Source organism: Hypanus sabinus, chromosome 19, assembly GCF_030144855.1.
Source record: "Hypanus sabinus isolate sHypSab1 chromosome 19, sHypSab1.hap1, whole genome shotgun sequence".
NCBI classification, from domain to species: Eukaryota; Metazoa; Chordata; class Chondrichthyes; order Myliobatiformes; family Dasyatidae; genus Hypanus; species Hypanus sabinus.
The window spans coordinates 39407620-39421145 of record NC_082724.1 but is presented as its reverse complement, the minus strand read 5'-3'; the positions used below and the strand labels follow the sequence as shown (position 1 = coordinate 39421145).

The 13526-nt window shown below is 38.0% G+C and overlaps 1 protein-coding gene across 15 annotated transcripts in view; it reads left to right on the top strand.

Annotated features, from left to right (window-relative positions):
- pdzrn3b (PDZ domain containing RING finger 3b) overlaps nt 1-13526 on the top strand; it is a 256148-nt gene that overhangs the window by 227102 nt on the left and 15520 nt on the right. For all 15 annotated transcript variants that reach the window (XM_059944343.1, XM_059944341.1, XM_059944342.1 and 12 more), the window contains 3 exons: nt 5215-5302; nt 10270-10368; nt 12596-12658. In XM_059944343.1, coding sequence (XP_059800326.1) covers nt 5215-5302; nt 10270-10368; nt 12596-12658 — 250 coding nt within the window. The remainder of the gene's footprint in view (nt 1-5214; nt 5303-10269; nt 10369-12595; nt 12659-13526) is intronic.

Here is a 13526-nt window from a genome sequence, read left to right as displayed (position 1 = left end):
CATAGCAAATGAACCAAAATATTATACTTTTAAGTAAGTTATTAAAATATATTTCAAAATACATTTAGTAAAGCACAGCACAGGTAAACAGTGAAGAGTATAATAAACATCTCACTCGTCCTAGTGATGAAAACTCGATGGTAGCAGGGTATTCATTGGTTTCACAGTGAAGAAGGTGTTACCAAGTATAACAGTCCGAGTCCTGATGCTTTTTTACGTCCTTTCTGATGGTGGTGGGTCACAGCGATTGTCGGATGGGTGGCAGGGATCCTCAGCAGTGCTTTGGGCCCTTTGCCTGCAATGGTCCTGGTAAATGTCACAAATAGTGGGGAGGAAGACCACAATGATTCTCTTGATGGTTTTTAGTGTCCTGTGTTGGGTCTTGTGGTCTGTTGACTTGCAGCTTCTGTACCACACAATGATGGTGCTTCTGTAGAGGGGGAGAATTGCAGCCTCAATCACCTCAGAAAATGCTGCTATATCTTCTTGATTAGTGAGGAGATGTTGTGGGTCCAGGTTAGATCATCCATTATAAGCACACCAAAGAACTTGGTGCTTTTCACCTTTTCCATGGCAGAGCCATTGATGTGCAATGGAAAGTAGTTGACCTGAGCCTTTCTGAAGTCCACAAACAGTTCTTTTGTCTGCCCACATTGAGACTCAAGTTATTGTTCTCACACCATTTGACAAGTTTCTCTCTACCTCTCATTGTTGCTGATGAGACCAATTGGTTACACTGGGCAGTAATCATTTAGGCCAATTATCATTGCTCTATGATGATGACTGCCTTGAAACCTGCAGAAACAGAAGACTATTTCAGAGATATATTAAAAATGCCTGTTAAGACCTCTGTTAACTAGGCTGCACAGTCCCTCAGCACCGAGCAATTATGTTGTCTAGCCCTGCATGGGTTTACCCTGGCTTGGGTGCTCCTCGCCTCAACTGCAGCCAGACAGAGTGCCTGTTCCTCAGGAAGAGAGGTGGCTTTCCTCCATGTCACCATCATCCAATTGCAAAATTGTGCAGACAGAGAATTCAGCCTATCAGGAAAGGGAGGCGATATTGTCGTTGATGTTCAGGGTAGACGTGTAATCGGTTGTGGTTTGTGTAGCGTGCCACGTGTACTGCATGTCTCTAGTGTCACAAAGGTGTCTGTGGATATTCTGTATGTACTCACGCTTCGCCTTCCTAATGACACAGAAGAACGTGGCTTTTATTGACCTTAGAGCCGTCCTGTCCCCTATCTGAAGGCAGCATTCCAGTCCCTAAGCAGTGTATGAACCTCTGCAGTTAGCCATGGTTTTTGGTTTGCCCTAGCAATGTAGTGTTTAATCACCGATCCCACATATTCACCAATGTGCAGGTATCTGTTTCCCTGAATATGCTCCAGTCGGTGCTTTCAAAGCAGTCCTGCAACACTGAGTTGGCACCTTCTAGCCAGGCCCTGATAGTCCTTAGAACTGGTGAGACTTGTTTAACCAGTGGCTTGCATGCAGGGATTAGCAGAATGAATATGCGGTCTGGGTATCCAAGGTGATGTCAGCGGGTAGCATTGTAGGCTTCCCGAATGTTGGTATAAACCAGGTATAATATATTCTGTCCTCTGGTTGCCAATTTGACTTATGCGTAGGACTGTTTTTAAGTTGGCATGATTCCAGTCACGAGCAATAATGAAGACAGTACTGGGGTGAACGGCTTTGAGGTTGCAGGTTGTGCTGTAGAACTCCTGCAGCACTTCACCAGCACTAACACAAGGGAGAACGTAAACAGCAACTGTCACAATAGCAGTGACATAGCAGGGCTGCACTTCACCATTAAAAACCCTATCAGCAGTGAGCAGGGGCCGTTACTACCGAGGTGTTCACACAGCAGTTCTTATCAATATAGGTACAGAGATCTCCTCCATGGGACCTGCCAGAGATCGGAGCAATTCAGTCCACCAGAACTCCCTGCCAGCAACCAGCTCTCATCACGTATGAAACACCTGTAGCATTATACTGTTTACTTTTTAACTTGTATATATATGGGCCTTATTGTTAACATTTGTGGTAATATTGCGTTATGTGTTATGGGTGTGAGTTATATGTACAGTGTGGTGTACCTTGCTCCAGAGAAACATTGTTTTGTTTGGTGGTACACAGGTATATAGTTGAATGGCAATAAACTGAACTTGAATGCACTTATGAATGAATTAAATTTTTATAATTACTTTCTGATGAGGTAATGGCAAGTAATTTGTATAAATCAATATTCACAAGGACTTAGCCCACAAGAGATTAATTTGAGCCTCAATTTAATGTTGAGGAAAGGTTAACCTGATTTAAAAGACAGTTAGCATTAACGCTTAAGCTGATCCATATTTCAGCAGAATTTTATTGTGATCCTGTCATGTTTATTGTGTTAAGTTTCCCACTGTTGGATCAGAAGTTCTACCAGGACAAAACCAGCATTCTAATTAGCATGTACCAAAATTTGCAAATAATTAGTGTTTGAATACATAATCAAAATTCCAGTTGAACATGTTTTTGTATAATTTATAAGTTGCGATGAGAAGTCTTGAAGGAAAAGTTATTATAATTGTACCCATCAAAAAGTTAATCTGTGGAGAATTTGTTGTCTAATATCCTTGTGTTCAGTTATGTTAGTTTATGGAATTCTTTTGTTCCAACAGTTGCTAAATATTAAGTTAATGATACAGAAAAACTATTCAGTCTACACTGCACAGGATTTCCTTCCTATTTTGTTGTTATATTGTATGAATCGCTGTGATGCCTGATCAGCATTTATGAATTGAGTGCCAAATGATTGCATGTTCCAGGGTGTCTTGTGGGAGACCATAGTCCCATACCAGACAGATTTTAAGCATGTGCTCTAAGGAACTTGTGCAGCATCAAGCAGTGTTAAAAGATGTTGCTGAGAATCTTGCTGGTGTTGATTTATGTACCACTCTCAGAACCACCCCCCACTTTACCCCAGAGGGCTAAGGTATCACTCCAAATATACAAGGGAATGATGTGTGACAACAAAATTGGACTCACTTTAGAAGTTTAAGGATTGCAGTTTTAATTGGAAGTCAAATTACATTTCATGCTGAGAAAGCTCATCGTCAGGATACATTGTACAGGGTTGCCGCAAGGGACACTTTTGGGTCACGTGTGGCTTTCTTATCATTTTGGAACTCAGCAAGTTGGAAATTGGCTTGACCTCCCACTGCCAGTATTATTTGCCCATTCCTCATTTAGAGTAGGCTCAATGTCAGTGAAGGAGACTGTCTGCATTGAGTTAACAATAGGGGTGAGAACCACAGGAAACTGTATCAACATACTGCGGAAGTAAGCTGAGCCTTCTCATGCAAGTTGCATGAAATTCTTTGAAGCTCATATCACTCCCAATGTCACCAGTATAGTTTAAGCAGGAAAATAAGATTTTTTTGTATGAGGAGCAATTTGTGTTCCCACTTAATGCTTGCCAGTTTGCAGATGATTTAAATAATTAATACTGTGCCAATATTGTTTCATGTGTATTACACTGAAGAAAGCCCTTAATGAAATAGCAGACAGCTGTTTGCACAGAAGGAACATTGAAGCTTTTTGCTATAAAGCATAGATATCCTTATAGTTTATATGTATTAATACTGTGGCTTCTCCCCAATAACTGAGAAAATGTAGAAACCAGTCAGTGAAACCTCTCAGACAGTTTGCCACCATTTTGGATGGATAGCACCAAATCAAATCAAATCAAGTTTAATTATCATTCAAACCATATATAAATACAGCTGAATAAGACAGTAAATCACATGGGTAATTTTCAAAACAGGCAAAGGTTAGAAGCGCAACCACCAGATCTCCCCTCAAACGAATCTAACCAGTGAACGATAAAAGAGGACAAAGACACTGCATGTTTCTTCTTTGGTTTAAGAGATGGAAAGTGAAGTTAATCTGAATTGTGAAACCTGCTGATGTGTAGGATTTGTTGGCCAAAGCTGTGGCACAAGTGGCCGGTGCTAACATTTTGAATACTGCCTCTGCAGATGTGACATCTAAGGTTGTGAAATCTAGGAATTTGTTTATTAGCACCTGAAACTAGTTTTAAAGCAATTACAATAATCCTTCAGAGGAGTCTGTACTCTACATGAGTCCTTTGGAATTATCAACACAGTTTTATATTCTGGAGGCAGTAACATGTAGTAAATACAATGCCTTTGTATCTAAATCTCATCCTTGGAAACTACAACAGTTATTGTTGGATCTGACAGACTATTTCCACTCTAAAGATCAAGGATTCCATATTTGTGTTTGCAGAAATTAATGGATATTAATTTCACATCATATAATAATGGGGGAAGGCTAGAATTTGGTGCGGTGTTTCCAGTGAGTATGGGGATTGACTCTTGAGGTTGGAGGTAATTGGGTATCTCATGCAGTGGGTCAAAGAATGGGGTCCTGAAAATCCAAAGGAGAGGCATTAATAATAACTTAAAAAGGAACCAATGCTGGCTCACAATCCACTCAGGGAGGACCAGTGATCCAGAAGCGGGCAACAGAGATGCTGTGAAGGATTTGATTTAGAATAGAAATCCATGTGTTAAGTGACTTGTGTACCAGTCAGCCGACTGCAATGCAGGTAGAAATTCTATAGGTGGCACCCATGCACAGTTTGCAAGTCACTGGGCAATGCTGCACCTATCCAGAATCCTTGTGCTATGTGCTGAGGCACTCAAGAGACCTGAGCATGCTTCCTTTGTATCTTCACAATGATCCTAACTTTTGGTCAATAATGTTCATAATGAAAATTATCTTTAATGATGGTGTCACAGAGAATTTATGAGGAAGTTGTTAGGATTTGATTTAATGTGAAGTTAGTAGATACTCTAGATTAAGAGAAATACATTGAACAATAGTTAAGAGATAATAATTATCGAGCCTCTTCTGGGAGATTTTATTTGGACTTTACGAACCGAAACTAAAAGTCCTTGGGCTTTATTCACTGTTATTCTTTGTTGCTAGCTGGAAGAAATAGTGAAAAAGAATTGTGTAATAGACCATTTAATTTCTGGGGAAAAGGCCCTATTTTGACTAATTTATGATTAATTTCTTGATTATTATGTATTTTGAAACCTGTGTGCTATTCTAGGTGGGAATCTATGTGCTATTTTGGCATTTAATATTTTTCGAGCTTAATACATTGATTTCATTTTAATTTGTTTTGAGAAAGGCATCCGTCAGGACAGGACTATTATGATTCAAATGACTATTTTGGAGGATTGCAGACTGAAATGGACAGAGAAGAATTAGAATATGAGGTAAGTTCATTATTAGAGGTCATTTAGACTGAAAACCTATTAAATGTTGCTTATTTCAAAAATCTGAGAATTTTTCTTCATGAGATGTCTTATTCTTAAGTATTTATATAGTATACTTGACTTTTCATGTTTCATTATGCATGTAGATTAAAATATTTGCATATGTATCGTTCTATAAATGTTTGCATGCAAATTTTGCCATTTATTTCACCGTTCAAAGAATATTTGAATACAAGTATTTCATGTGACACTTTCAGTTCATAATATTTTTCTTATTGTATTCACTAGAATTCTAAACCTACATCTATAATGTTTAATGCAAAGAGGATGGTATAATATTGCTGCAGATATGGAGCTTTCCTGCAGATACATAATCTTTGCATTTATTGTTACATTGTTGTGTGGCATTTCCACTGGGTTTACTCCTTTAGTCCCGCACACACTTCACTGCTGTATCCCCAAGACACTTTGGTGCAGAGGGTAATTCATACCGTCACTTCCCCTCAGTGCTGGTTGCTGGAAGGAGAACAAGGCTTGTTTATATCCATTGTGAGAGAAGAGGTGCAGGGAACTAAACTGGGGAATAGGAATGCCTGCGAGCCAGAGCAGTCTCAATAGATAGAGAGGACTTATTAAGAAATAACATTAAAATATAAATATAGAACATAAATTTGAATTGAGGGAATCTGTTGGATTTTGTATTAAAGTGCATAGATTTCTCCAAGGACTAGTGATAATACATTAAGCAATTGATGAGTACTAATAAATTTCAATCCTCTTCTGGGATGCATTTTGCAAAAACAAATTTTCTATATATTGTAAGGTTAGATTTTATCTCCTGACTCTTTGTAACATTTTATACCATTGTGAACCATTCCCTGTGGCGAAGCACTAAATCTTCTCCAGCCATTAAATGTAAAACAGGTTGAAATATGTCTCTTCTTGGGTCATAAATAAATTGATTTTCAACAACAGAAGTTATTTCAAACATGAATACATCAGTTAGAAATAAAACAGAAATTCTGATAATTAACAAATACAATGTACAAAAGGATGTGATATATAAAAAAAGATTAGGCTCAAAATTGCAAAGCATTTTGCTGTTGGTTCTTTTGTAATGATGTGAGCTAAACCATTAATAATGGTGACTTTGATGTACTGTGTAGTGCCAAAAGGTGACCAGTGCAGACACAGGCAGCTGAGTGTTGGGAAACTCTTAATGGTCTGGAAGACTGTCTTTAGCCACTAAAGAAGCTTGTTCATATCTTGAAGACTAAGATCAATGGAAAGGTCAAAGCGCTAACAAAGCTGAGCTCCAATAGTTTTCTCAGTTACTTTTTGTTGTCTGTTGATAAATGCATTTGAGCAGACCGCAGAGACACTAGTTCCATTTACTGTAATGGAAATGTCGAAGTGTGCAAGAAAAATACCAAGTTAGCCTTGTGGGGCTTTTCACTAATGGACGTGCTCTGAATTTAATTCCGCTGCAAACGTGAAGATCAGCTATTGTTTCCTGTGAAATTGCTATATAAATTCAGCTGTTTAATACAACCAAGAAGGATAGGAAGAAGTTCTTGACTGTAATTTTTCTGTTTCTGTGCAGCTCAAACGGGTCAAGAAAATACATCTTAAACCATCTTTCTTCATTAATGGTGCAAATTTTGTTGCTAAGGTTGATAATTACTGATAATGTTCTTACAATGAAGATATAAACAGTGTCTTGTGCTTGATAAATGGCTTACAATATTCATTAATGCTAGTTCAATCACAGCTGATTTAAATCTTTATATAAATCAATTATAGGAGCTTTGTTTTCTGTATTAAACAAATACCCATATCATTTTAAGAAGAAAATGTTAAAGCTTTGAAATTTATGCCATAAAATCAGACATGCCTGTGCTTATCTAATATTTAAATCTGGCCTTCCAATATGTAGAATGTCAACATTAGAGCTGCTTGATGCATCTGCGTCTCCCTGATCAAGATGGTAAGATGGCCTCTTAGTCCCTTCAGGCCCAGCCATTGGAGATGCAAGTTTTTTTTTCTTGTCTGAAAGGAAAGGCACAAGGAATATGTGACGGGGAGGAGAGACTAAGTATGAGGTACATATTTACACTGCCTGCATCTTGTAAATCAGGAAAGACGCAAAAAACAAATGGAATGTTAAGGTCGATAATTTGTAGGTTGGCACTGGCTGTAGATTCTCATTGATGACTAGCACACCCTCCTTTACACTCCTGAACTGTTGGATACAGGTTTTCAGCTTTCATGTGACACTCCAGTAATATGCTGCTGTCAGTGGCTTTTGAGTCCCACAACCAGGGATGCCTTTACTGTTGTAAAATGTCCCTCAAATATTAGAATGGCTAGATATGTAACAGCCGTTTAATGTCATTTGGAATAGTGTTAAAAGATTACGAGTATACTCAGCATCTGATCAGCTGTATTGGGTTAAGACTGGTGATGTTTTTGTTAGCTGAATCTCAGTTACTGCATGGAGTGTTTGAGGCCAGTGTTGTCCTTTTGACGATAGTTGGTTTCTTCACTGATTCGGACTCAAGTCAATGTCTTGGTGATTTCCAGCACTGAACGTGTAACCTGGTTCACATCATTGGTGACTTTGTCCAGGTGCCACGTTATCGACATCAGTGGTTTCCTTGGGCCTTGGCACAGATCACCTTTTGCCTCCGCAGTGACTCATTGACCAAGGTGTCGAAAGCCAAATTGGAAAATCAAAATAGCTGTTCCATAAGCTTTCACGTTACATTTGGAGACAATCACCTCTTCTCCTTTAAGGGTTACCAGTAAGGAATGTTTTAGCTGATGCTTGGCACTCATATAATTGTACTTCTGGAATAAGCTCCTAGACCATAAGCAACTTGGCAAAAGGTAATAATTCCGCCCTGAATGCATTCTCCAAAGAAAATGGTGTGAAACTCAATGTGGTTTAAAACTGTCTGAAGTGTTGTGGTTACTTTATAAAGCAAAACTCAAAACACAACAAAATCCAGAAACTGTATTAAAACAAAGATATGGTTTTTGCTTGTTGGTTTTATGGTCAACTGCACATTAACGACTGGTATAAGGGTCATCTCGAGCTGTGACTTAAAGCTGCTGATTCTTTGCAAGCCACTGCTAGCACAGTGTGGAGACCAAGATGACACCATGACCCTGCCTAACATTGATTAATGTCTAAATCACAACTCCACAGCCCCAAGCTATGGGTAATATTTGCTGTTTTATAACTACAGATGGATAACTTCTATCCAATCTGTAGCTTCCAATTGTCCTTCCTTTCTACAGCTGATCATCAGTACCCATCTGAATTTTGACTTCCATGCTTTTTTTGTTATTTTTTTATGTGATAAAGAAGTATGAGAAAAAAATAATAACATTAATTGCATTGTACTTACATTAAGGAGAACAGAAATATCAGCAGCACGTTGCCTGGCAAATTACAAATATTGACAAATCTATAACAAAGGTTGCTGGTTTGACTGCACTGCCTGACAGCTGTCATGCATTATTTTCATTTAATAATATATTTTTCAATTTTCTTAACAGCTCTCCAGCACTTAGTGATATATGTACTATAGCTTTCAGTCATCATAAATTAGAACCCATAGCAGTAGTTTGCGTACACACCTCCCAGTCAAATGTAATTATATCACATATATTGCTTTCTGGCTGCTAAAATGGTTTCAGATTTTCCATACATTTGATGGTGTTAACCAAAATTCATTACACTGTCTTGTAACTCTGGTGTTATATAAGGCAAGTTTACTAAAAAACCAAATATTCAGATCTGCATGATTTTTTTATAGACATAGCTTTTGATTTCTCTTCCTGAGAAACTGAAATTGAAGGGGAAAGATTGCTGATAAACGGAAGATAGTTCATATTGATTTTGGGATTTATGTGCAAATTGACCTAGAATTAAAATGACATACAATTATTGATGAGAGGTCTGACCACTGTGATTTGTAATCCTAGGCAATAAGTGTGTACAATATCAAGAGCATACTTGAACTCCTATTGAATTTTGAACTTAATTTATGCTTTTGCAGACTTAAAAGAGGTTAAGAAGATTGTTCTTTGTTCAGCCCAAAAGAGGTTAAAGATAAAGCATTAACAAGAGATTGGGAGGTAGAGAATCAGGAAGAATTAAAAATATAGCCCTGTTGTGAGGATAAAGAGTCAAATTTAACAGCAATTGAACACTGAAGATTTACAATTTTATGTGATGAACATGTATAGTGTGTATAGAATATTTTAATAGTTATTCTCATACTTAAACATGTAGTTTTTTTAAAAAGTAGCATTAGGTGAATTGCTGAGAGTTAAATTTCATTTACGGTTAATACATTTTGAAGCCTGAGGTGTGTTGTATGATAAGCTGGTCAAGCAAATGAAATCCGTTCCATTTCAAAGAGTCACACAGTCTAACCACAGTCACTTTAAAAAAAATGTTAGATTGCAGCAACATTTATGCCTTACTTATCTTTTAATAGACTGAAAAAGCACTGAAGAAAAATTAATGTATTTTCATAGGACAGAAGTCTAAATTTCTAGTCAAGTTCTGGTAGGCAGCCAAAACTGATTTAATGAAAGAATGCATCTTCTTCTGTGAAGTTTTGCTTTGGAGTATCATTTCAAAAGGTGGGCACACAGGTGAATTTCACATTAATTTAATAGAAAATTAATTTTCTGTGTGGAAGTATCCTTTTAGAACAAAATGATTGAAATTCTTCTCCCAACATTTAAAGTGGTGAATGTTCGTAATGTCACAGAAGGTGCTTCAAAAAGCACCCTGAAGAAACTGTTACCTGAAGCATGGTAATTGAAACTAAAAATAAGATATTGATCTTGAATGTAAAGTCTCTTTGAAAACAAGCTTGAGGAAAATAAGTATCTTTTTAACAAACCCTTCTAATTTCTTTTTGCCAATTTTCTTTGTGACTGCTCAGGAAGTAGACTTGTTTAGACTGCAAGGGCAGGACAAGCTTGGTCTCACAGTATGCTACAGAACAGATGATGAAGACGACATGGGAATATATGTCAGTGAGGTAAGGAAGATATTGTACTTCAGAAAGAAATACTTAGCTGTTGTAAGTTTTGTAACAGTAATAACAGGGTCATAATTCCTGGTTCAGGTGCATAAATTGCCATTCAAGCTAGCATTCTGGCACTTTTCAACTGGTGGATCGAATGATGAAATAGGGCAGTTTTGTGTAATGATGTTGCACACTCATGCGTTAAGCTTCATGTTGTCTACTTGACAAAGGCTAGTAAAAGTGTTGTTACAATGTGTCTTCCATTGAATGAGATCTTTTGATTTTTAGATGTAGAATTTTAAATGAGCTGGAGCCATACTGGTAGAATGCTGGTGTTTAGAAAGTTGTGTAATTCCTCTTTCTGAAGGTACAGATTTATTTTTTATTTTAAATTATTGAGAAGAATGTAAGGAATGGATTTTTAAACAGTATCACAAGCAATTTTTTGTAATTAAACTTAAACCTTTGTACATGGTACTCTTGAAGAAGGTACTTGAGTAATGAAACAAAAAGTGATATTCAGTGAAATTTAGAATAATGTATTCATGGAACTAAGCATGCCATTTTGTAGTTCACAACACAGAACAATGTTTGATGTTCAGAGAATTGAATTGGGAACTTACAAAGTTGTGTGTATGATCTTCAATTTTTCTCCCTGGTCTTCTGTGCATCTATTGCAGTGACACAAGTATATTCTCCATGGTATCAAAAGTGTGCAGGTAATATTCAGGTAATATTCAGGTAATATTTTCCAAAGGCAAGGTAATTCATCTTGTAGCGGGTTTTGACAGACCCCTGGGGGACAATTTTTATGTTATTTAAGATGACTGAACTATTTCAAAGGCAATGGAGTTGGTTGCTGAGAAATCACCATGTTAAAACTTTAAGTGTCCCTGAGCAACTAATCACCCTTTCTACATATCTCTAACCAATAGCCACTTATAAATTCATTGTGGCAGAAGCTCCCAATTCTGCGCTGTCCTCGTTGGATAATCTTCCAACTTAATGCACATAGATCTGGTGACTTTTCTCTTGCAGTACTGATGCCCACCAACCATGGGAAGAAACAATTAAAGATACAGGTTGAAATGGTCATGGTGTAAAGGTCAAGTCTTATGTTATTGGGGAGGGTGCATCAGACCTAAGGAAACAGATATTACTTGAGGATAAAATGTAACACAAACCTGGAGAGGGATGGGCTCCACCAGGTTTCAGATGCCCAAGACACGCCGTACGATGAGCACACCAAAAAGATCGGTGCAAAAAGCTTGTCATGGCAGCGCCCCAATGACCCCGACAGGAGTTAAGGGCACGTACACACACACACACACACACACACACACACACACAAAATGTAACACAGAACCACTTTATTAGATAACCCTTAAAGGATATTCAAGTATAAATCATGTCAACCGACTTAATGGACTTACGCTCTGAAGTGTGCTTTATATAAAAATAATTGTGATCAAAGAGTGCAAAACCATTGATCTGACTTAGTTTTCAGCTGATAGAACAGGACAGAATTGTAGAACATAATTTTCACCTTGCATCCTTTCAAATATATCAAGTTTTGGATCTTACTAGCATTCATAAGAAGGATGATTAGCCCTCTTCTGGTTCTGCTGCACTGTCATCTTTGTTTAGTTGGAGAGAAAGCAGCCAATTTAAGATTTATATATAAAAACAAGTCACTACATTTGATGTATCAATTTCACAAACAAAAAACATAATAATGATTTGTGATCAGGGAATTTTCCGGTCTCAAAGACATCTGGGTGATTTGAAGTGGCAAAACAATTGGTTTACACCAGTTAAATAACTCATGACATGGATGTCTAGAAAAGATAGCCAAAGTAACTGTAACATTTAGATGTTCTAGTAGGGTCAATAGGATGGTTTATGTCTTCCACACTGACTCAATTTCTGAATTCCAAATGGAAGCAAAAACAGGCTTTATTTGAGAGGCAGCTGAAACTGCAGAACATGTATCCCTAATTGATTTTTTTTTTATTTAGCTATCTTATTTATGAGGAGATACAAAGAATTTTTTATGTCAAAAATGAGAAAATGTAAAGAAAAAGATAAACCTATGCTAACAGCCAGAAAGCAGTGCAGTGGAAACATGTGAATGCATGCATCACCTGCAGTCTATGGGTGAAACAGCACTGGAAAAGGTAGCTGAAAAGCAGTTATTATGCATGTTACTTACCAGAGAAAATTCTTGTTGATTTTTCAGATTGATCCAAATAGTATTGCAGCAAAAGATGGCCGCATAAGGGAAGGAGACCGAATAATTCAGGTAAAACTTTGTTCACTGTACCAGCAGACATAAATCAATATGCTGTTTTAGTCTGACAGACTGACCTCAACCTGGCAGAGGGTAGATGGTGACTCTTGGACACCTCCTCATCCCTACCCCAGACTACGAGCTGATCAACAATCATTAAGCCACTGTTTCCCATTCCATCAGAAATCTCATCACTCCAGAGGTTTTCCCCTTCACAGCATCCAGCATGATAGATCCCCCAATGCAGTACTACCTTTTACTCAAAATTCACAAAGGTGATCGCCTTGGTTGGCTCATTGTTTCAGCCTGCTCTTGCCCCCCCCCGTGCATTCCCTTCCCACCCAAGTCCAGGATACCACAGAATAGAAGTCCATTCTCTGAACTCTTCCATTCCCCATCAGGAAGTTATTTGGACTCTGTTTCTTTCCCAAACATAGATTCAACTAGTTCCCTTCTTTGAACACTTTCCTCAGGCGGGTACTTGGCATATCCTGAACAACTTCTCTGACTGCTATCATATTCTGCACTCACATTGGCATTGGCTACGACTGCACCCCTCTTTGTTCCAAACCTACCCTCGCCCCACTCCCTAACATTTTCTTCACGACATCGACGACTGCATTAATGCTGCTTCCTGTACCCATGCAGAACTTGTCTCTTCAGGTGTGCTACTAACTTCCATCCTGTCTTCAGATTCACTGTGGCTATTTCTGACACCTCTCTCCCCTTTCTGATCTCCACGTCTCCATCTATGGAGAGAAATCATCTGTTGACATCAACTACAAACCTGCTTACTCACACAGTTACCTGGACTAGACCTCCTCCCTCCACGTCTCTTGTGAGAATGCCAGTCCTTTCTCTTCACTTCTCTGATCCACAG